At 24.1% G+C, this 25,664-nt stretch overlaps 2 protein-coding genes across 5 annotated transcripts; both read left to right on the top strand.

The window, feature by feature from the left end:
- The first annotated feature begins 1,832 nt into the window (after positions 1 to 1,832).
- On the top strand, positions 1,833 to 7,476 carry LOC112599711 (protein RER1). 3 transcript variants are annotated; one of them, XM_025346737.1, is made up of 7 exons: positions 1,833 to 2,186; positions 3,418 to 3,523; positions 5,163 to 5,267; positions 5,548 to 5,647; positions 5,735 to 5,952; positions 7,122 to 7,196; positions 7,327 to 7,476. In XM_025346737.1, exons 2-7 carry the CDS (start codon positions 3,452 to 3,454, stop codon positions 7,378 to 7,380), a joined length of 624 nt encoding a protein of 207 aa, XP_025202522.1. In that variant the 5' UTR covers positions 1,833 to 2,186; positions 3,418 to 3,451; the 3' UTR covers positions 7,381 to 7,476. The 3 variants fall into 3 exon arrangements, with proteins under 3 accessions (XP_025202522.1, XP_025202524.1, XP_025202523.1); XM_025346739.1 differs by having other exon boundaries at positions 1,834 to 2,186; positions 7,122 to 7,232; positions 7,327 to 7,419; XM_025346738.1 differs by having other exon boundaries at positions 1,835 to 2,186; positions 7,122 to 7,224; positions 7,327 to 7,420.
- Positions 7,477 to 11,462: 3,986 nt separating this feature from the next.
- LOC112599713 (protein scarlet-like) lies at positions 11,463 to 24,397 on the top strand. 2 transcript variants are annotated; one of them, XM_025346741.1, is made up of 16 exons: positions 11,463 to 11,552; positions 11,627 to 11,747; positions 13,189 to 13,237; positions 13,308 to 13,357; positions 13,443 to 13,579; positions 13,635 to 13,763; positions 13,846 to 13,939; positions 15,851 to 16,046; positions 16,647 to 16,803; positions 16,928 to 16,959; positions 18,812 to 18,917; positions 22,669 to 22,896; positions 23,072 to 23,207; positions 23,422 to 23,527; positions 23,950 to 24,050; positions 24,148 to 24,397. In XM_025346741.1, exons 1-16 carry the CDS (start codon positions 11,463 to 11,465, stop codon positions 24,327 to 24,329), a joined length of 1,914 nt encoding a protein of 637 aa, XP_025202526.1. In that variant the 3' UTR covers positions 24,330 to 24,397. The 2 variants fall into 2 exon arrangements, with proteins under 2 accessions (XP_025202526.1, XP_025202527.1); XM_025346742.1 differs by lacking the exons at positions 11,463 to 11,552; positions 11,627 to 11,747 and adding an exon at positions 12,674 to 12,745.
- Positions 24,398 to 25,664: the final 1,267 nt, after the last annotated feature.

The raw sequence follows: 25,664 nt of genomic DNA, 5'->3' as shown, positions 1-25,664 counted from the left end.
GAGGTTTGATAGTCCGGACAAATTCAAACCGAGCATAGTCTGAATTACCGGAGGGTTTTAAAAATTACCTACTCAAATGACTAGGATTTTTATTTTTAATTCCACCATCTTTATATTTATTGCACTTTAAATTACAAAAACAAAAAATAACTTTAACATAATGAATTACAAAAAAATGTATATAACAATAGAACTTAATAATATATTAGTCAGTAATTTTTTTTCTGAATAATACTTTTAATTCCAAACAAACTACAAATGTGTTTACGAACAAATGGACTTATGCCGTCTTGATTACCTAACCTTCATTGGATTATCAGATGTCCGGACTATCGAGGCTCTACTGTACACTGTATTTTTTGTATCATTATATTTTAATTATTAAAATGTCAGGGATTATATCCAGTTAAAACTTAGCAAGATAATTAAAAACAATTTATTTCGTGTCGTTCCTAGCTTCCATCACACAAGAATATTCATTGAATCATGAATCATGAATCATTTCACAAGAATAACTAAAATATACAATATTACATTTAACTATTTCACTCCATGACTGTGTATCCTAGTTATAGGTAATTGGTACCTTTAATTTTATTTTCTATTTATAATTTAATAATAAGAACATTTATAGTATAATATATATTAAATGTATATATTTTGAGTCATAATACAGATGTACCTACCATTTTAAATGTCATGATAATTATAAAGTTACCTAAATAAATTCCTATATACTACCTCTGTTGCTTAATATATTGCTACTATTTTAAGGTTATAGCTAGACAGGTTAGGTAAAAAAATATTAATTCAATTTAATAGTATAATAAAGTATATTGTGAAGTAACTGTTGTCAAATAGAACAAGAAAATCAATTAATTAGATACATATTAAAATTAAAAATATGTAATGACTTGAAGCAAATAGTATTCAATTATGGACTATGGTGTATTACAAATTTACAATGCGATATACCTATAGGGTAGTGGCGTAGACATGGATGAAGGGGAGCAGTGAGCCATGCCCCCCTATCGGCCGTATCAACATTTTAATGTAATTATGTACATAGTTTATTTTATAAGTATGAAAAATTCGTTGAATTTTGGATTTGGTCCTCACCTCCATTTTTAAATTCTTGCTACGTAATTACTATAAAGTACTATTTATGAATTATTAACAATACATAAATAATGTTAGAAAACATTCTATACCCATATTTTAATACTAATTTTCCTCGACATAATTTCATAACATAATTATACGATTAAAATATTTATTAAACTGGTCAGGGGGAGGGGGTACTAATAGTTTTTGCTCTTAAGATCTAGGAAATAATTGAAATGTAATCACAAAATGTTAGTTTTAACAGTACCTATTTTTTTTTTACTTTATTGAAATGATTTTGATGTAGATGGCTTTATGTTTTATTTGATGCCTACCTATTTTTCTACTTTAGAGTGGACATTATTATAAATTATATTATATTAAAAATTATTATTAGTAATTTATGTATTTAATAAATAATAAACATAATAATGTATTGTAGGCAAAATTGTTAGAGCAAAAGAGAGGTTTGATATTTTTGTCAATTTTAATTGTTTCCACTAACACATAAATTCAAATGCTACCGGGTTATTACTGTATGTTCAAATATATTATTAATGTAAACAGATATAAAAATATAAAATTAATTTTTATTACCGCCATTTACAATTAAAATTATTTCATGGAGTAAATTACGCGCCAGCTGTCACTCGTTCAGTGGTTGTGTGCACTCACAACAGTCCACGCAACCGGAATATTATCATGTTATCAGTGACGATTGACGAACAGCCCCAAACTAATACTAATTTCTTCATTCTTGCCGACTGGCGATTGCCACTGGGCACTGATCGTAGTAGTAATCTGATAAATTGGTTCTTAATTATTAATTACGATACAGTTTTAATCATAATTATATATGTATACATGAATATCACGTTGTCCTGAGTGAATTATACGTTTAATTGTGAACATTGGGACACTGGTTTACCGCTCCTTCACCAGGCATGTTCAAATAATTATTGGAAGCATTTGTTGATTTGTGTATTCAATTGTCGGCACCGGTATGATGGTTTTCCTAACAAAAACGGAAATTCAATGCTCGCATTAAATGAACGTGAGGATATAACCATTACACAGTAAATGTGAGTATGATTTATGTACGATTATGACTTTTTAAATTGACGGCGATCTTCATCAATATGCAATATATTGTAGAGTACTGAAATATGTATAAGCATTAGTACACGTTCATTTGAGTGAGCTCTTAATAGTTAATATTCGGTAATCTAATTAAAAATCCCAAGAAAATTTCACTGAGAAAGAACCAAAAAAAAATTTTCAACCCTAAAGAATAACTTATCAAAATAAAATATTAAAATTCAAAAATATTTTATAATAATAAATGAACTATAGATATTTATTCGATAACTATTTAATTAGGTAATAATTTTTTTTTTTTCAACGTTATGTATAAATGTAACCGAGAAAGTTTTTAAAAATACTTCTTAATAATTATAGTTATGTATTACCTACAATAAAAAAAAATAGTATAGCTCAATTAGGTTCATTTTTTTTTTTTTTTTTTTGAAGAGTTATTCATAACTTATTATTAAACAAAATATTACTGTTAATATTTAAAAATGATAATATAATAATAAAAGTTGATCAAATTTTATTCAATATATTTAGGTTTTTTAATTTATTGATTCTTAAATATTTAATTTTTAATAACTGTTAAACTTTTAAAATATATATATACCTATGATATATTCATCAAATTATAAGTCCTGCCTACTACTTACATTTTTATGGCTAGATTTAAATAATGTTATAAACATTAAAAAAAAAAATGAAAAAATATATATCTTGGATGCATATTTTTTCTCTTTCTTGCATGAAGTATTAGAGTGTATCATTAATTCATTATTTTATGTTGTTTTATATTTGAAACATTGTTATTCATTAGTTAACAATTACTTAATAAAATAATAAGCAGAGGCATGTTGGCAAAACAAAAAAGTTGTTAATATAGTAAGTAACAACCATAGTAGTTGATAATTCATTTCTGTTGGCTACAACTTTGATTTTTGAGCATTAACTGCAATAAGTATTGGAAAATCCCATCTATTCCTTTTTTTATTTATGTAAGTAATAGTATCACTGATTTTGATCTAAATGTATTACAATCAAATTATGAAATTATATTATTATATTTACAAGCAGCTATTAAAAAAATTATTTTGAATAAAATTAATTTTTTATATTGTGTTGTAAAATAATTTTTAGTTCAATTTAAATTATTTACTTCTAGCTACATACTTATTTATAATATATATTTTTCAATTATTTAAATTTTATTTATTTTTGTTGCAGAAATTCTAAACTTGAATTGAGCTTCTAGTCTAAAATGCAAGACTTTACAAGTGATTCTAATACTCAGCAAAGCACAGTTTCATTGGCTTTTCTTCGTTTATCTCAGGTGATTAATATTATATAATATAATAACATTTTTTTATCACATAGTAAATATAAATTATAGAATACAATCTATCAAGATTTAAAGTTAATAAATTTGATTATTTAAGATTAATGTAAACTCCTTATCCATAAAGCAAGCTTAAAAAAAAAATATATTGGAAACCTTTTTGTTGTGTCTAGTTTCCCTAAATTAAACATTTCTTTATAAACAAATAATAAATATTGTCAAGTACCTATTGAAATGATTACATTATTAGATAAAAAACATTTTATTTAGTATACTAATATTTTGTCATTTACTTGCTATCTTGTGACATACTTAAGACCAGAACCAAAAAATAAAATTTGATTTTTAAATAATATTTATGATTAGAATTTTTGATCTTGGTTATGATATTCTGTAATTATAATTTAACTTTTATTTTATTACAATTTAAGTGCACTTTAGTTGTATAAAATAACAAATAATTATATTTTTGGATTCATCTTTTATAAAACACACATTTTAAGAAATAACGATTTTTATATTTTTTTCCTAAAAAGTGGCATAGGATTCAATTGGAAATTTAATGAAAATTTACATTCTGGTAGTCTTTTTTACCTTAGTGTAAAAACATGTATCTAACCTTATATTTCAAATTGTTATATTTTTAAATTAAGTATGTCCAGCTAATTCTGATTTAACTATTATTCTCAGTTTCAAAAAATACATTCATTAAAAAAAAGTAGTATTGGTACTAGACTAGATTTTTACATTTTATGAAATTTCGATAAATTTTACAACTTAATATTAGACTATTCAATAAAACATTTTTTGGTATTCTTGTCGTATGCGGTCTACCTCACGTTTCTACATGTCATATGCGGTCTACCACCCGTTTTTATACGTCATATTAGTGGCGTAGCAAAAAAATTTGGGCTCTCTCGCTAAAATAAAAAATGGGCCCCTAAAATATTGTTATACCAAATATAACCCTATAACCAAAGGCCCCAAATTACTATGTTCTCCCCCGCAGTGCGGGGTTTGCGGGCACTCAGTTACGCCACTGTGTCATATGCAGTCTATAACATACTTTTTATATCTACGTAATGTTTGGCTAACATAATGTTAAAAAGTGCAGTAAATAAACTGAAGAATAACGGATCACGTAGGTATTACAAGACAAACTGAACTGATATCTTATACGTTTACGACTACAATCACAATTTTGGCAGGACCTAAGTTTTATTATAGCAGGTATTTTATTATTGATACAGAAATCACATCGTTAAGATAAAAACTTAATCGTCATTGCCGTCAAATCGTTGAAAGTTATTATTAGTAGATAAAAAGTGTATGGACGTGTGGTAGACTGCATATTATATAGAGGAACATGTGTGGTAGATGACAAATGTGCGGTAGACCACATACGACAAAAATACCCATTTTTTTTTTAATTTTTAAGTATTTTATTGCAAAATATAGTACATAGATGATAATTATTTAAATTATAAATATTTTTTAGTTTTAAACAATAGTCTTGGTCATGTTGATTTTTTCTTTATTAATTTAATCTTTAATCATTTTTATACTTATGAAAATTAATGGTATATGCATTTTAATAAATAATATTAATATTTAATTGATATTGCTTTTATAGAAACTTCAAAAATTTCTCGATGACATCACACCATTTCGAACAGCCAGATGGATAGGAGCACTTGTATTTATTCTTCTATTTATGATAAGAATAATAATGCTTCAGGTAATATTGAAATTTTAATTAATTTTTTATGCACAAACGCTAAAATATTTTTATTTATATTTATTTAGATTGAAAATTTTTGTTATAAAAATATATCTGCTGTTGGAAGGTTTAATACTAAAATTAATTTTTATTATATTTCTTCTGAGATAAGTTGTACAATTATATGTTATTATGAAATTTGCTTGTTTAGGAGATTGAGAATTTAATATTTCATTTAACCTATATTATTTTTGCTTATTTAATAATTTATTGAAATTTTATTAATTATATTTTTTAGGGATGGTACATAATTACGTACGCACTGGGTATATACCATTTAAATTTATTCATTGCATTCCTTACACCAAAAATAGATCCAGCCATGGATGAGTTTGAAGGTAATCTTTTATTGTTAGATTTTTATTAGTTATTAAAAAAACAATAGCAATATATTAAAACAATTAAAAAATTGTATGTTAATTTAGATGATTCTGGCCCATCGTTGCCAACACGAGCAAATGAAGAATTTAGACCATTTATTCGCCGACTACCTGAATTTAAATTTTGGTACTCGGTAATAAAATCTACATTACTGTCAATATTTTTGACATTTTTCCAATTCTTTGACGTTCCTGTATTTTGGCCTATTCTTGTCTTATACTTTATTGTTCTATTTTGTATAACAATGAAACGTCAAATAATGGTAAGAAATAGTAAAATATAAAGTAAAATATTTTAAAATTAAATACTATACTCTTGTCTTATATTATGAGGATCAAATAAACTAGTGACCCTCAACATATTTATGTAGATACAATTTTTTTCTTATTAAGTTTACTTGTTATTACATTTTATTAAATAGTATAATTAGTATTCCTTGATAACTTAATGCTAAAATAGTATATATTTATAGTATAACTAATAAGTTATTAATTCTTTCAGATATTTTATTTAAAGTTAATTATTTATTTAATCTTAACACTAATTTCTCTATATTATTTAATAAACATACTTTAATACAACTTTTAGGATATGTAATATTTTGTATTTTTCATTGAATATTTACTATTCATGTTGAAAATGATTTTGTATTTGGCATCCTTATACTTAATTATATATAAATAATTTGATAGAAGTGTTGAATATAGATACAAGTGTAGCTAATATAATCTATAACATTGGTCAAGGGGCTATTAAGAATACACTGTTATAATCTAAAGTCGTTTTACTCAATTTTTTATAGATATATAATCAAATTAAGCATATATGATAAAAATGATTAATAACTAAGTATTTTTTATTCAAAAATAATTATTGTTAATATGTATTATTTTTTATTTAAACTTTTTAAAATTTGTTTATACATATTTAAATTTACAAAAAGTTAAAAAAATACATATAAACAAACTAAAAAAAATTGTGATTTATTACTATAACTATTTAAAGAATACATTCAAGTATATTATATGTAATTACACTCATAAAATATTTCACAAAAACGTGTAAAAATAATTATACAATTATTATGTACAGTTCAAATATTTAAATAGGGGCTGATATTTAAGTTGTATTAACCAAACCAATATAGTTATTACTTATTACAATTGATGGCATATTATAACCAGTTGTCATTTTGTTTAAACAAATTTAGACATTTTGTTGGAATCTTGATATTGATGAAGTTTTAATCCATTATGTTGTTATGACTGATGTTATTAATAAAGTCAACTTTGTATAAAAAATATAAATTATACATTATCTTTTATCTAATAAACAATAAGCAACTTGTGTGATTTTTATTGTTTGTATATAAATAATAATATAATAATCGTATATTATATAATTCATGTTATTTTATTTTTTATGTTTTAGCATATGATCAGATACAGATACTTACCATTCACTCACAGTAAACCCAAATACCAAGGTCATGATGACAGTGGAAAGGTGATTAGAGCTAAATGATTATTAAATGGTGAGGAGGTGGGACTAGGAATTTTTTTTACATTTTATTTTACTGATAGTAAATAATATATACATATACATCTATGTAACATAATTATATTTTTTTTTTTAGCTATCTCTAATTCCAGAAAAATTGGTACCAGTTGTCACTCAAAATGTAATGTGATCAGATATTTAATGTCTGTCTAATTAATTTTGTTTTTATTGTACACAGATATTATATTATAATGATTAACTTAAAGGTAAAACTAAAATGTTAATATTATATTCAGTTACTCAATCCCAAATAATAGATAATTGGGCTATTAATTTTTTTTTTTTTTTTGTTATGATAAAGTTATAATATTTTGTAGAAATAATTATTAGATGATCATAATTTAAATATTTAAATTTTCTTATTATTATTTACTATTTTTTTTTTTTTTTTTACATCTAAAATGTAACTGTGCAAAAGTTCAAATATAAATATTGTTGGACGTAAATCAAAATTTTTTTTTAGTGTGCACTTACTTCATGGGGTAATACAATATTAATTTTATAATAAAACTTCAGTTTTTGTAATATAAATATTTTCATTATGAAACATTTAAGTACATAATATATAATTTGTATTCTTTTTCAACTTAAATATTTGTGTTATATTCTAATTTAAATATAATAGTTTTATTTACTATTTTAAAAATAGCTAATATCATTGCCAATAATGAATAAATAATCTTAAATTTCCTTACTCCATTTAAGTTACAGGAGATGAACTATGACCAAATCTTTAAAGTTCACTATACAAATTGTGATTTAAACATGTAAATTATAAATCTCAAAGTTATTATATTGGTTAATAGATTTTATTTTAAATATATGAATACCAGATAATTATTATTTTTTTCAATATAAATAAAAATACGATTACACATAAACAATCATATCGAATGTCTAGACAATGCTGTTATTTTAGTAACATTTTTTTAATTTAAAAAATTCATAACTTTGTTATTTAGAGTAAATGTTATACTTATTGAAAAACTTATTATAGTTTGAAAAATATTGTTTGAATAGGTTAATAATAAACAATTTGTATAATTCTTTAGAGATAAAAGAACAACTTTTTTTGAAAATATAAAAATTTCAAGTATACATTTTATAATACTATACATTGTTAATTATATTTATTCAGTAATTTTAGTATAAGTTTCTTGATATTAGCGATAAACTAATCATATTGATTATAAAATGTTTTCAACTAATATTTATTTAAATATAAATAATTAATGTTAAGTGCTCAAAGAACTATTTCAGTGATAACTTTTTTCCGTTTTTATTATTTGTAAATATATGTGTTGTGTATGATTTAAATGTATACCAATTTTAAAACAAAATACTTTTTTTTTTTAATTTTTGCATCATTTTAAATTTATAATAATAACTTAATATTAAAAATATGTACAAATAAAACTTCTTTAGTAAAATAAAAAAATAATGAATATGCATGACTTCCATGTTATAATTGCTTCAGATTAAAAATATTGTAGTTATAAATTACCAAAATAGTAAATATTAAAATTATACCTATTTGAACTTAAAAGTAAATTATTCTGTGCTTTAAAAGTAATTTTTTAATACATAATAATATTTTTTAAAGATTCAAAACATTTTTTGATAAATGTTTGTTCAAAATGTTAGTTTAGTTATAACTCAATATATTTAAAATTGTGTCTTATTTGTTTTAGTAAGGTCAAAATTACTTGTACTATATAATTTATAAACTCTACTTAAAAGTATGAGTAATTAATAATAAATGGAGAGAAAGGTTAGGTTAGTTAGAAAATTTACGTTCAAAAATTCTTGTTTAAGTTTAGTCCGCAGTTAACATTTTCTTTGGTTTTTAGGAAGTTTTATCTATAGATTTCTAGTTTCTACCTATATTAATATAGGTAACATATAATAGGTACATTTTAAAATATTTGTAAGTTCATAAAACACTACAAACTAAAAATTCTTATTACTCACTTCAAAATTAAAAAAACCATGGAAAAAAGAAAAACGCTTCTAATAAACAATAGGTAAATACTGAAGTAATGTTGTTATCATTCAGTTTAACAATGTTTAGATATATATTGTACTAGGTAATAAATATTCAAGACTGCTGAACGTTAAATTGGTATAGTAAAAAAAAATACCTAAATTTTAACCTAATATTTATACTTACGTACTAGGTAGTTAGACAGAAACATCAACTTAACAAATAACTTATTGGTTATAGGTAATGTAGTGATATTAGTAGTATCTAAAATTTCAATTCGTTTTAGATAATATAGCTTAAAATCTACTTGAAAAAAAGATAATTAATTTCAAAGGTTTCTTGAATTTAATGTTGTGTTGTTTTTGAAAGGTTTATAAATAAAATAATTTTTGTATTGCACCTGTAGAATTTTAAATTTTTTTAATTGTTGATACCTACATTGCTTTTGTCGAAAACAACTACCACATATCAAGTACCCTCCTATTTAAAATTGTGTTATGGATTATATATTTTCATGATAAATAATGATGATTAATCGATGATATTAATATTAGGTTTTAAAATGACAAAATATTATAGGTAACAATCAAGTTTGCGGTTTCTTTTTTCAAATCTGAAGATAAATGTAAGTTACGTCCACGGATTGTATCCTAATAGTGTTTTTTTATGTAACCTACCTACTTAATATATTTACTAGGAGCTAGGTGAATTGGGTCCGCGATAATTTGAGTTCGTTTTGAAAGCGGTAAGATGAGTCCCGGATATAAAATGGTAATAGGTAAGTTGGGTCCCGGCTATAAATCATTGGCGCAATTGGGTCTAAAACATTAAAAACTTAAAACTTTAATATTTCATATTTATATAATTTACTTTTGAATAATTGTTACAATAATACGTCATATTGCATACAGTGTTATATTGCATATATTGTAAAATTTGACGTACTTTATTATTTAGCTTATTAAAATTTTTAATATTATTTATACCACATATTGTAAAATATGACGTACCAACTATATTATTTAACATATTGACATTTTTTTTCCGGTATACAAATTTTTAATCATTTATACCATATATTATTTATTGCGAACATAATATTATAAAAACCACATACATTTTAATGTATATATTTTTTTCGGTACTCAACTTACTTAATACCTTTTTTTATCCGGGACTCAACTTACCTACAACCTTTTTTTTCCGGGACCCAATTTACCAATCCCGATTTACTACCTTCCTGTATATTGTATATTTGTACCTATGTGTGCGGGCGCATGTAAACTTTGTCATAAATACTTTTTTTCTAGTGTAAATATAATGATATGACTTGAATAATATTATTATTTTTTTTATAGTTAAAAACATATTTTGGCGGTTGCTCTAGTTCGTATTTTAGATTCTGAACGGAACGATGAACGTAATGATTTTACAATGATTTGTGTTTTTATTTTTTGTATCTATCATCAACTTTTTTAGCAGTAAAAATTCTTCAATTTTCAATTTTGATGGTAGTTTTTGGTTAGTTATAAAGTTTAGTTGATACTTTGTGAGTCCACGTCCTTAGTACTTTTCAAAGTTATCAGTACCTATGATAAAAATTGAAATTTTCACAAAAGAAAAAAAAACAAATATTTGTAGATAATAATTCTGTGATATAATTATACGTATTTTAATATTTATTTTTAGTCATTAATTTTTTAAATATTCAATCTTTATAGCTAGTTGACAAGTTGACTCATAATAATGATTCATATTGAAGCCAAAAAAGTTTTTAAAAAAATACCTATATATCAATATATCATACAACTTACTAAATAATATAATAATTAGGCTGTTAGACTGTCTTCGCTTAGAATTGTTTTTTTACATGCTATGATTTATTATTAAAATCAAATTTAACGTAGATAGGTACACTACAATGTCATACACATCAATAAGGAGATACACTCGACATCTACTGTACAGCAAATTGGTTGCTTAATAGCTTACTTTCTTAGTTTTAAATTTTTATTTTGTTGAGCAACATAATATACCTATATTGTTATATAATTCAGAAATGCAATCGATACTTTTTAATTGTGTTTGGCTTCACATGCTAAACACCTATGTGGCTTATATGAACTGTAGATTCATTGATATAGACAGAGTTCAAACACAATTCACCGGGTAGTGCCGTTCTTAGTAGCGAAAAGATAAATTTTTTTTTTTAATAAAATTTAAAAACAATGGATTTGGCATCTACCCATACTGTATTTTTCAATACAGATGCATCAGATGATCATGACTCTACTTTCCAGTTATGCACAGACAATGGGGTAAATTTAAAATATTTTATGTTATTTTATTTAATGACGTACTTCTATTAGACTTATAGACATTGATATTTTAGGGCGAAAACAATGAAAACTGTTTACCAATCTATTGGGAAAATTTGAGTGTACACGCAATTATTAAAAAAGACCGATGGTTGCGCTCAAGCATTACGACTAAAAAACTGTTGTTGAATAAAGGTAAGAATCAATTTACGTACCTGCGTTAAAGTTTAAATATTGCAAGATTTTTATAGTATACCTACCTACTGAGTAGGTACCATATAATAATTTATATTCCAAGAGCCAGAAAAATAGTATATACTTACGTCTTACATAATAGTTCCTTTTATTTAAATTCATCCGCAATGGCTTTGTTTGGCGGTAATAGGTAGTCTTGAATTTTCAATAGTTTATATAGTAGTAGTTATAATACTTAGGTACTAAATTTTATTTCAAGTCTAAAAGTGAATTTTAAAATTTGAAAAATATTTGCTTATATTTGCTTATATTCGTCTATTGTACATGTTATAACATAATTGTATGATCTCAGTTTCTCAATTATCACTGTAAATTATAGATTGATGCAATTTTTTAGATACAATAGTACTAAATAATTGGCTTTAGATACCTATATACACAAATAAAAAGTATTTTAATAAAATACATTAAAACCCAACGAAAAATTTGAATATTATTTATAATTCACAAATAGATATTTTAATATTTTTTTTAAGTTTTAACATTTAACATTATATTTTTGAGCTACCCTATTTTAATTTTATTATCTGAGGTAATTAATGTTACAAAATAAACAACAAAGATATTCATTAATAACCTTTCAAAAACATTTTGTGGTAAAATTATTTAAAATATTCAATTTTAACATATCAGAAACTAAATGTTATTTTATTTTATCGCATTTCGTAAAGATACCACAAGTATTGAAATTCATTTATTGGTTAATAAATTGGTATTAGATAACTTAATAGGAAGTTTATCCAATATTATCGTTACTAACGATAATAATATTAACGTTAAAAGATATTAGTACACTATTTTCTTCTAGTAATATTAATTAATTATTAAATATGAGTAATATATGATTGTTAGGGTATGGTCGTTCTTATGCTATGTATTTAAAAGAGTAATTTAATTTTTTTTAAATACACTAACTGATTTTTGATTGATACCAATAGGTAATAGGTGACCATTTATTTTTAAATTGCAGATTATTATTATTATAACTGTATTTAATAGTTAATGTATACATAGTAATATTTTGTTCGTTATAAATTTATAACTTAAAAGTTATTAAATTATTTTAATTACATTTTTTCGGTATTATACTTAAATAATTCAATAAATATATTATATTTATTGATGTTAAATTTGTATACATATTTATATTAATGAGTTCGACTTTCAATGGTAGTTATGAGGTATCTATTCACAAAGAGGATATATATATAAAGTACACATTTAAGTCTTCTGACTATCCAGAATTACAGACTACGTTCACATCACTATATAATATACATTATACAATATATATTTACTTAATTTTATGATATATTATAATTTATAATCATAATTTTGTGTTTTAATGTTTATTATTAACAAATCCTATTTCTTTTTCAAGTCGAAGGATATATACCACCGTCTTCACTTGTTGCCATTATGGGACCAAGGTGTGTATAAATCAAAATTTGTTTTATGTTTAATATAAATTTAATTTAACAACTATCAATACAATTTTAGCGGTGCAGGAAAAAGTACTTTGATGACTGCTCTAGCTAATAAACTTCCAGGTAAAATTTTTTATTATTAAAACAATATGTATACTTAGTTGTATTGTATATTTTGCTATTATGGTTCATTTAAATATTTTTAAAGCTCAAATGGATTTTGAAGGAAGTGTTAAAATAGGAAGTCTTTCTGTTAGAAATTTTAAAAGTCACAATTTTGGATATATGTACCAACAAGACTTATTCTGTGGAGTTTTAACCGTTAAAGAGCATCTTACTTTCATGGTAAGTTATCGAGTGATTTTTAATGTAATTTTCATTATAAATCACGTTGTTTTAGGCTAAATTGAAACTAGACAGGAGAACAACTGACAAAAATCTTAAAGCTCGTGTACTGGCAGTTATTAAAGAATTAGGTCTTGGTCAATGTGCAAATACTAGAATTGGGACTGGAGGAGAAAATGGAAAGGTACTAATATGAAAAGTATATAACAAGAATAAAAAATGATATAAACTTATGTATAATACTTATTAAATATTTTTTATTATAGATATTGTTATCGGGAGGCGAGAGAAAAATTTTATCGTTTGCAACTGAGCTCCTTACCGACCCATCATTTTTATTCTGTGACGAACCTACTACAGGTAAGCAATTAACAAATTTAGGTAATCGTTTTAATTTTTTTCATAGATGTATTAGAATTTATTTATAAAAGCAGAGCGTTACCATAAAAAAATAAATATATTTGATTGACCTTACTCCGTAGACATTGTATCTTAGTCCATTATTTGAAAATTAACTTCTTAAATATAAATCCATAATAATTTTGTTTTCATTAAAATATTATATTAATATAGAAGCAGACACTCGTACCTCTGATCGTATAAGATTAATAGCAATTGCATAATAGAATAGTAAATATAATGACAATACACCATTCATTTAATATATATTGAATCGATATAATTTTTGATTAAAATAGCTAGATTAAACTCTCGAGCCGATTATTATTAAGACTCTTCCATTGATATTTTAATATGTTTTATTTTTTATATCATACATAAAATGTTTATAATTAGCATTTATAATTTGCTATAAACTTGAATCTTGAATATTATCGAAATATTTTAGACAACTGTGTATCAATGAAATGTTGCTTGCGGGTTCCTTAAATCGTGAAAACAATTTTTAATGATACATTGCCATTTGTCGTTGCTTGAGAAATTAAAATAAATATAATGTGCAAAACACGGCGGAAATTACAGAAACCGGTAATGAGTGTCCCGGTGTGTGAAGATTAAATACAAACTTTTGTCGATGGTACATCATAGTTTGAATTCAATGTAATGATGTTCAATATATACTTATATTTTATCGGAGATAGTCAATTGTGACAAAATAAACCTTTTCCTAAAACTCGACGTGTACACCATGACAAAAAAATAAATATATAAATTTTATAAATTGCTATAAAACTGATAGGGTAAATTATACTAACCATGACAACTACAAAAATACTATACAAACTGTAACAATTTACTTAAGAATTTTATTCATATAAATAATTTGTTATAATTAGTGATGACAATATGTACCTACATAGAGAGGCGGGGATATTTCTTGTATATGAATTTCTGTTAAATAATTGCAAAATTGAACTAACTTAAATTGAGTATTTAATTTTATTGGGTTTAGAATTGGAAAATCAAAATATAATTAAAAAAATTTCCATCGTCATTGTAAAGTTTAGCAACAATTTTGCAATTTTCTAAACCACGCTTGGTAAAGATGAAAATTGCAACCACAATTGGTACCGTTGGTTATGTATACCACGATAGCTGCTTCGTTTATTCCAATTTCAATATCTATTCTAAACTTATTCGAGTTAAGTATTACACTTTTGATCATACATATCTATTAAATAATAACTTTTAAGTTGAAGCATGCTTATTTGATGATGCAATTGCGTTTTTTTCAATTTAACTGACTTTGGTTATTAATTATTATAAATATGCCATATGGAATTTCAGTGTAAATTCAATTTTAAGATTTTCATTTTTTTTTTTTTAACGTCTATATTACTCTATTATAATCAAAAAGGTTTTGTATGTAGGTATTGTTTAGTTTTTTTTTTAAAAAAAAACGTGATATATTGTGTTAATTGAAAAAAAAATACTTGTCATAATTTTTCAAATCTAATTTTCATAAAGTAACGATACCTCCTAAAACTATTTTGTACATACATCTCTATAAAATGCACATATATTTTTACTGTGAATATTGTGTATAGGTTTGTAAAATCTAAATGAAACATCGATAAAATATGTGTATGTTTAATAAGTCCCCAAATGTCATAAAAAATAATGTCTGGCATAAAAATTCCAGTTCAAAAAACAGAATTAGATATGAATAATTTAAGAAAATTTATGTTGAAATATATTGAGAAATTATTTTAAAGATTTTTTAAAAATAAAAACAAACATATCATAATATTAACATGATTTATATTTCATCTTTCAGTGATACATTATGATTATGTGAATATTTTGTTTTAGGGTTAGATTCATACAGCGCTCAAAAAGTTATTAAAATTATGCAACGATTAGTGTCTGATGAAAGGAAAACAGTCGTCTGTGTAATTCACCAGCCCAGTACAGAGATTTTAAATGTATTTAATCAGTTAATATTAGTAACTGACGGAAGAATTGCCTATTCAGGACCGCCCAATAAGGCTATTTCATTTTTTGAGAGGTAAAATTATTTGTGAATTTCGATTATAATTATCAACAATGGAGTGTTTATGAATTACAATTTTTTTTTTTATATAGATAATAGTTTTATTTATATAATACTCAAGTGATAAATGTTTGGATTTTAAAATTTAAACTATTATTCAAAATAATTTTTTTTTCATAGATTATAATTTTTACGTGAAAAATTAGATTATTAATTATTATTTAAAAGAAAAATGATTTACAAGCCTTAAGTAGAGAGTTGTGCCTATATGTCATTTTCTTTTTTTGCAGTGTAATAATATAAATAACCTATCATTCGGTATTTTTCAACTATTCTATCTTCTTGAAATACTACATTCCCATATCCCCTTAGTATTTTCTACCATTCTGTTTTGTGGTATTTTCTTGATCTCTTTCTTGATAAAGTTCAAGTTATTTTAATTTTTTAAGGCGATCTTCTGCATTTTTATAATTGTTATAAAAATGTAAATTATTTTTTAATTTAATATTTATTTAAACACTTTTGCTGTATCAATCAATTTTATTGAATTTACTATAAAATTTAAATTATATTTAAAAGATATTGATTATTAATTTATTATTATTTATACTTTAGTATTGGTTATCGTTGTCCCGATAATTATAACTCAGCAGATTTTATTATGAAAACATTATCAGATAATAATAAATCTGTAAATTCAATTTGTGATGAATTTGCAGCTAGTAAACACGCAGAAATTGTAAAAAATGCTATTTCGAATGAAATATACTATGTAAGTATTATTACTATCGTTATATATATAAATACTGAGTATTAATTATAAAGAATATACATTGTTTTTAAATTTATGCTTGGTTAACCAATATTTTAAGCTATACACAATTTTTTAATTTCAGGATACATCAAGTTTATCTGTACTTCGAAATCAGTGAGTTTTATATTTGCTGTTATTAAGTAATTTATCATTTTGTACGTTAAGATAGTTACTTATGAGTTATGAGTGATTTGAAATGCTAATTATGTTAATCATGAGTTAAACTTTTAAGTTTTAACCTATAATTATCAAATGCATTTATATTACCTATTTAGTTATATAATAATAAATATTTCAATGTAATTTAAAATTAAGTTTTTAGATTGAAACATTTTAATAGTATTTTTATCTCCAGCTTAAAGATTTTGATGTTAAATCAAATTTTATAAAAACTGTTATTTTTATTTTAGATCCCTTAAATACATTGTATTTTAAAATTTATTACAAAATTTTCATAAGATTGATAATATTTTAAGTCATATTGATATAATATAATCAGTATTTCCGAAGTAGATAAATATATGTAGGGCAATAATACACTAAACTCGACCACCTAAATTTTTCATAAGGTCCTAATTTAACCTTACTCTTAAAGGAATATATAACCACACATCCCCCCTACCCAAACCCTACATGTAGGGAAATTTTTCTACGTGAATATAGGTTTAAGCACCTCTAAGACATAACATGACAAGTTGTTGTATCTTATCCTGTTCACGAATTGTTTAAACCTAACAATATCTAGCAACTATGAATTTTAACCTCATGCATCGCTTGAATTAAATGTCGTAAAATGAAAGTATGCGTTGCGGTAAATGTGAACATTGAAACAAAATTTAAAGTAGTATAGTGATAATAAGAAAAAAACAAAAGAAAAATACGCGTATTGTTTGAAACGTCGAGATGAAAAATATCTGTATTTTTTTGCAGTAGAAAGTAAAATGAATAATTATAATACATATATTATTATTTATATATAATATATATGAATAAATGTTCAATATATAAAATAGTGTCGTTTGCACGAAGAAGAAATGTCTAATAATCATGTATACTTAATGTATGTATTATAATAGTTAAGTATCTATTATGTTAAAGTGTACGAAACCAGATTACCATACAGTTAAAGGCATAAATATACGTAGGCATGTTGCAGCCTCATAGTTTGCGAGTCCCGTCAACGATAATATAAGCAATACTGATACCTCTATATACAGCTATTACTGTTGCCTATATGGTTATATACAAAGACACGTTTCTGTCAACGATAATATTATTATTTTCTTATCGCATACCTATGTTGTAATAATTGTTTTAACGGAAACTATGCTTATATTAGGTGATGTATTTAACTCAAGATACTCATTATTTCAAAACTTTTTAATGTTTTTGAAAATAATTTATTGCATAATTTTAAATTGTTAAAAATATAATTTTTTCTAAAAAATAATATTTTACTAAAAAGTAATATATTGTTTACTATTTTTATCTTTACATTTTACATTTTTTAACTAAAACTTGCATTTTTAATTGCTTATTCCAAAGCAGAATATTTGTTGGAGTACTTCGATTTTTATAAACCGAAGTTTGACTGAGTATAGTTAATGAATTATTATAACTTGAATTACCTACTTATAACTAATAATTTATTTGTTCAAAATTTAATTTTGATAGATTAAAATACTTCGAATAATATTTTGCTTAAAAGTAAGAAATTAAAATTGTACGTCGTGATTTAAAAGAGTAATAACTTAAAAAATAGTAAGAAAAAAATTTTTTTTGCCAATAATTTTATTCTATAATGAGTTAAAAATTAAATAAAATAAAATAATTTTCAAAAATATTCGTGTTATCTGATATAACAAGTGTCTTACGTTAAATGGATCTTCCCGTATACTATAACATGTTATATTATACTTAAATTACATGGTTATTTAATACTTTTCCTTATTGTAATTTTTTGTAGCTTATCACCGTTTTGGCCAGTAAAACTGTACCATTTGACAGGAAGATATCTTTTGGAGAAAATCCGCAACCCCACTATTGACATTCACAGGTTTTTGCAAAAAGTTGTAAGTATTTTATACGATATTCTAATACATATAATATTTGGTTGTTAATTATAGAGAGACGAATAAAAGTTTTTAAATATAGGTATACGTTGATTAATGTACAAGCTAAATAGGACTGAAATGGCATTAAAAGTTTAGAAACATTTTATGTGGATATTTTTAAATTTTTTTACGAATAGACTTGTTAATTGCATTATGCATTTATCGAAACTGCAAGCTTTCTTTATTTAATAAGCTTATATAAGAAGTATTAGTAAAATTATGAGATATTAGATTTAAATGAATTCATTTTTTATATATGTAATAATTAATCTGTAATTATTTTTATTGAAAAATGAAAAATTTTTAAAATTAATTTTATAATGAATTTTTAAAAATTAGGTATAGCAATAAATTTATCATTTGTGTTATTATTTAAAATTAAAATTATCTAATAATAGGAATCAAGACTAAATATTTGATTAAAAGTCATTTAGTTTTAATACCACACATATTTCATAAAAATAACTTAAAATAAGCATATTTTATAATATAAATTTTAATAACCTACTTCTTATGTTATTTTTTCAACACATTTGTTATTACTCGTAATAATAATTAATCTTCTGTGAATGTTTGTTTTTTATTTATTTTAAAAAATAAGGTATTTTAATACCTATTGAATTATTTATGCAGTATAGTTATAAATTAAAATAATAATTCAGTATAAAATTACCTTTCCCTGTACGAAAATCGATCGTGTGTTAATATAGTATAATATTCAGTAGGTATTTACCTTTATTTTTGTCTTGTTGAATAGTATATTAATAAATATTTAGGGCGATACACAGATATAGGTACACAAGACATTATGTATTACAAAAAAGATAATCGATTTTGAAAATATTTATTATTATGTCCTTAAAAAATAACACATTTTTAAAAAATGATTACAATTTTTTTATCATTATTATTTTTAAATTTTTTACTTTTTAATGATAACGTACATGAATCTAATTCCAAAATGAAATATTTTTGAATTACTTCGAATAAGAGTGTAGTTTATTAGTAATTAAATTTAAAATTTATGATAGGTGGAGTAATGTGGTACAGGGGTACGTTGCAAAATATTAGTCTACTGTTCTGCTCATCAAAACTTAATATACTTATAAAAATAAAATATTTCTACTTTATAATATGAAATAAAAACATTTGTAGTCATTCAAAATGTAATATCTTATAAAAGAAATATTTCAAAAATACTAGTGATTTCTGAAATAATGAGTGTCTTACTGTCTTATGTTAAATGGACTACCCCGTGTTGAAGAATAAGATGAAAAAAAATTTAACCATCATCTCTCTGGTCCACGTGCGTACATTTACACTGTGTACGTTATCTTCGACACTATACCCACAGAGGCACGTGCGACGCGTACCGCACTGGGGTGACCCCAATGACATGCCACCGCTGTGGTCAGATATTTTCATATAATAACACGTGTTTATGAACATCAATATTCAACAGTTATATATATTTATACTCGTATAATACTTATATCATATTTTATACTTCATTATATTGTCGATCATAGTGAGATTTCGGTTTTAATGACCTAAAGCTAAAGGTCTCGTCAAAACTCATGTGTTGTATAATATTATCATACTTAATTTGTATCGGTTGTTATGAAGTTCTTTTAATAAGTATACGGATTTAATAATATTAATTCTTAATTCATTTAAACAATTAGCATATCTATATTAACCACACAATATTTGGTCTATATTTTCAACGCAAAAATTTCAAGATAAGGAATAATATTAACAATTTTTACAAAAAACACGTTACAAACAAAAATAATAAATTGTTTTAAATTCTAGATCTTTTTTCTTAATCCTCTTAAACGTCATTATAAACGATTTCTACTGTATTATTATTATATTATGTATGAAACAAACGCGTTTGTATTATTATTATGTTTAATCTCCCACGTGTGCCTAGCACGCGCTCATTCGTCTAGGTGCTCGCGTTATAGTTTACGTGTTGGAGACGTAGTCGTCAGTTTATAATTTCTGTTTTTTCTTTCGAAATACGTGGCTGCGTGACGATGTGGGTTCCGACAGACGATATAATACCACTTTGGTCGTAACCGTACACACATACATACGTATATAATATTATAAATAGGTATTTTATATATAATATATTTAACACGATATCTACTCTAATACCTATATATTATAAGTAGATACGTAAAGCGTGGGAAACACACGTCGTATGATTTTCCTCGATTTCACTAAATCTTTTTCTCTCTTTCTATTTATATATGGATCTCGTTATTTCACCAACGTTTAAAAAAACGCAATCGTCTTTGCGTATTTTACATAATTGTATATAATATATATATATATATAATTATACATAATAAATATTTAGTAATAACTAATAACAATCGTTTCAGTACGAGAAATTATGAATTGAAGAATATAATAATATATAATTTTAACCCTAGCTTAACGTCGCGTATATACGGTTGTGTCATTTAATTCCATAATAACGCACATTAGTATTTAATTATGAAAATAATAATTAGTTAAATATTGTATATATTACCTCTACATGATTTTTAAAAACTATGAAATTAAAACAAATTTTATTTTGCAAAATGTAGATGTTTATTTTTTAATTATTAAAAAAAAAAAAATTATAATTTAAATAATAGATATTATTCATAGCTTTTTGATTCTACATAAAATAATTCTAAAAAATTTTTTTATTTAACTAAGATGAAAATAGATTTTACGTTTATTGTTTTTTTTTTTAAATTATAGGCTAATAAATAAATTTATCAATTTTATTTTGACGTGTTTTCTATAGTGGACGAATTATTTTGACTATCAACTTTGATGAAGATATTTTTTTAACAAATTGAATATCGTTAGTACTTTGAGAGATCAAAATGAAAATTTCATAGAATTTTTTTAAATAATTGGGGAAAAAAAAAATTCGAATTTTGTTTAAATAATTTTAATATTATTATCAAAACAATTATTTGATAGCCTTGTTTATCAAACATTTAGATCATTTTTACATTGTATACAATGGTGTATTATTTCTATTACAATACCTGATAAATGATGATGAGATACATTCGATTTTTATTGTACAGCAGAGTGGTTACCTATCTTATTTTTTTTTATTTTTTTTTCACCTTATAATTCTCGTAATATACTATTTCAGTTAATTGAAAATAAAATAATTTAAAGATTGTATAGGTAAGTAATTTATAAATTTATTTTTTTTTCCCATCTATATATTGAATTTAAAATATTTTAAACGAAATATGATAAAAATTAAAAATCTTGGATATGTTAGTTGTCATTTAGCTATTGGTTTCATTACTTACTTAAATTTTTCTTCAGATAATATCAAACTTAGTAATGTTATTTTCACCAATATTTTAAAATAAAGGATATAAAAAGGTATAATATGGGTATTATGTGACGAACACAACTGATTTATAATAAATTAATAAAATTCTTGTAATTAAATGTAGAGTTGGGCATTAGTGAGTTAAAAAGTCTAAGTTAAATTACTTTTTTTTCTATTTAACTTGTATTCTTTACATGTTAAAAAGTAACTTTCAATTTAAAAATTTTATTTTTCTATATTCATTTAACATATTTATAAATTAAAAAATTAATTCAGTCTCATTTAAATGTACTTCTATAAATAAGTACAATGATTTTGACTTAACTATTTTGTTCCTTACAGGCGATAGCCGTTATGGTTGGCCTTTGTTACTTGGGTACAGTTCAACAAACTCAAGTCGGCATACAATCGGTACAGGGCATATTTTTTATGCTGATCACAGAAAACTTCTTCACGCCCATGTACTCGGTAATGAATCAATTGCCCACTCAACTGCCCCTGTTCAGGAGAGAGTACACTTCGGGCCTTTACGATGCCCCGACCTTCTACATCGCCAACATACTGTCCTTCGTAAGTATCTTGTCCACCAACCGTTTTATTAAAGGTACGTTGATCGAGCAGATAATGTGCGGCAACGATAATATTACGACGTGTTATTTATAAATACTAATTATTATTATTATTACGGTTAGTACATTTTTCTTTTCATTTTTTTTTTGTCCTGTCCAATGGCCCCCACGTACAGATCCCCACGTTGATCATCGAGCCCACGGTGTACACGACAATCGTTTACTGCATGGTCGGTATGCAAACCGATCTGTATGGATATTTTCTCACGGTAATCATCACGATTCTGGTAATGGCCGTGTCCACTTCTTGTGGTCCGTATTCACGTATAGTATATATAATATATATTGAAAATATTACTCTCTATGTATGTCATAATGTCATAAATACATAATGATACACACAAACACACATACATATTTATGTATTTATACATATATAAATATAATTATAACGTCAGTATATAACATATTATATAGGTGCCTACTTAAAATTTAATTACCATAGATTTTTGTTTGTTTTATATAGGTTACATGTTCAACAACATTTTTGGGTCTTTGTCGCTGGCGTTAACATTTGTCCAGCCGTTCGACAATGTTATCATGATGTTATCCGGAATATTTGTGAACCTCAGGTCTATATAATGATATTTTAAAGAAAATTTAATGTAACATTTTAAAATATTTTTTGATATTTAAGTTTTGAATTAAATATATTATGAAAAATAGCAATTTTATTCCGTAAAAGGAAAGTAGATTAATTAAATAACTAAAACGATCACATTTATTTTTAAATCGCAAAAAGTGTCAGTATAAAAAAATGTTTATAGTAAAAGATTTTAAGTTTTTTAATCAATTTAATATTACACTATTAACTACTTATAGTGAGGCTTAAAAACAAAGAATGACAATATAATAATAATTATGTTTTTTGATATAATATAGACATAATTTTACATTGGATAATATTCTCTTATTGATTACAATTTGGTAGACATATTTTATTTGAATTTTTAAAATGTATATTCTAATATTTTGTAACAATAATTATTTTTAGGAGTGTACCATGGTTTCTGCATTGGGTAGTTAAGATATCATGGTTTGAACTTGGATTTGAAGCGCTTACTATCCTTCACTGGCAAAACGTGACTTACATTGGTAAATTATGATATGTCTAAAATATGATTAAATTTTTCTTTGTTAATTGTTAAACGCACAAATAAATCTTTAATTAAATTATGCATAATAACTTTAGCATGCAGTGAAGATCCAGATGTACCGTGTTTGATGGATGGCAGTGAAGTTTTGGATAAATATGAATTTAAAGTAACTAATCTGATACCGCACATTTATACCATGATTTGGCTGTACATTGGTTTTCACTTAATATCAATTGTATGCTTCGTGACTAGAGCTCATATGAACAAACTGTCATAGAACGAGAATGTAAAGAGAAGAGACGTTAATATTTTTTTTTTTAATCATATTATTTTTATACCTGAGAATAAAGCACATTAAAAAAAAAAAAAAAAGTTTTATTAATTTAAACATATTTATAAATTATAATATTACTTAGATTGTGCATAGCTATATAGGTATTATTTTGCTTAACCAATACGAAATAAAGTTTTGTAAAATGAAGAAGCTGTGGTGTAAACCCTTTTTATATTATTCTAAAGCCAAACATATGTGTAAAAAGTGAAGGGGTCATCGCTTGCTAAGGGTCAGTTTTGCCTCTTGTTCGCGTTTGTATTTTGACTGTTGCGACATTTTTATAGGTGGGAACCGTAGTCTGATCGTTTTCTCACATACCGTCACACTGCAATGTAAAGTAAGGCCCTCACCCTTTTTAGCCATGATATTACATGTTTTGCGTATACACGGGTGCAGCTGCTCCGTCGATTTTACTATTATAACAATCGCGTCTTAGTCCACACATTATTTTTTTTAAATTTTTTTTCACTAAGAGCAGGAAGGTTTAATCAAATAAATTATATACTTATATCAACATATCGTGGGCATATACTTTTATTTTCAAAGTTGTGGACATTGTATTATAATATTTAAGCTTGTTATCTTGGTTTTGGACATGACAAATTTAATTTAAAAGCAAATCCAATAAACTATATGACGTTTCGTACAATATTTTTTTAGAACAAATAGTCATAATAAATTAACGATTTAACTATATACATTTTTATAACATTGTGAAAAAAATTATTTATTTTATTTAATTCACATTACACAATATGAATGTGTGCGAGTAATGCTGTATTTTATTGCGAATAATGAGTTTACTTATATTTTCGCTTAAATACTTTAACTTGCAACATCCAAAATGTAATGATCACACGTCTTATAATAAACCACGAATACCTATTGTATATATAAATTCATAACTGTTTCTTCAATATTAAATGGAGTTTATAAATAGGTATATACTTAAGACTTACTTCATAATATAAGCAAATTATTTTCATACTTGAACACAAATGGTAAATAGTTTTAACAAACGAAAATATATTTTGCAATTTATAGTTAAAAATATGTATTCAGGTAAATAAATACCTTAATAAAATATGAGTCGATAATAATAATCAGGAACATTACAGATAATTTAATTTCGTATATATAGGTATGTTTCAAATGCATATAGAATTATTTTATTTTTTAATAATACAAAATTTAAAGTTTTTTTTATCTTAAAACTAAAACATAATTCTTTAAATACGTACCGATTTAATTGATTGCTTATACCTACGTACTAACATA

This window comes from Melanaphis sacchari, unplaced genomic scaffold, assembly GCF_002803265.2.
Source record: "Melanaphis sacchari strain LSU unplaced genomic scaffold, SCAv2.0 Contig54_pilon_pilon, whole genome shotgun sequence".
NCBI lineage: Eukaryota > Metazoa > Arthropoda > Insecta > Hemiptera > Aphididae > Melanaphis > Melanaphis sacchari.
The sequence above is the reverse complement of the archived record's forward strand: the minus strand, read 5'-3'. Positions and strand labels throughout refer to the sequence as shown.

What these genes read in the sequence shown, in the direction of transcription:
- LOC112599711 (XM_025346737.1), top strand. Translation starts at nt 3,452, where the DNA reads ATGCAAGACTTTACAAGTGATTCTAATACTCAGCAAAGCACAGTTTCA. An exon ending in AGCCATGGATGAGTTTGAAG is followed by an intron (nt 5,648 to 5,734) that starts GTAATCTTTTAT and finishes ATGTTAATTTAG; the next exon opens with ATGATTCTGGCCCATCGTTG. An exon ending in CAATGAAACGTCAAATAATG is followed by an intron (nt 5,953 to 7,121) that starts GTAAGAAATAGT and finishes TTTATGTTTTAG; the next exon opens with CATATGATCAGATACAGATA.
- LOC112599713 (XM_025346741.1), top strand. Translation starts at nt 11,463, where the DNA reads ATGGATTTGGCATCTACCCATACTGTATTTTTCAATACAGATGCATCA. An exon ending in AAAACTGTTGTTGAATAAAG is followed by an intron (nt 11,748 to 13,188) that starts GTAAGAATCAAT and finishes TTCTTTTTCAAG; the next exon opens with TCGAAGGATATATACCACCG. An exon ending in TCGCCAACATACTGTCCTTC is followed by an intron (nt 22,897 to 23,071) that starts GTAAGTATCTTG and finishes CCCCACGTACAG; the next exon opens with ATCCCCACGTTGATCATCGA.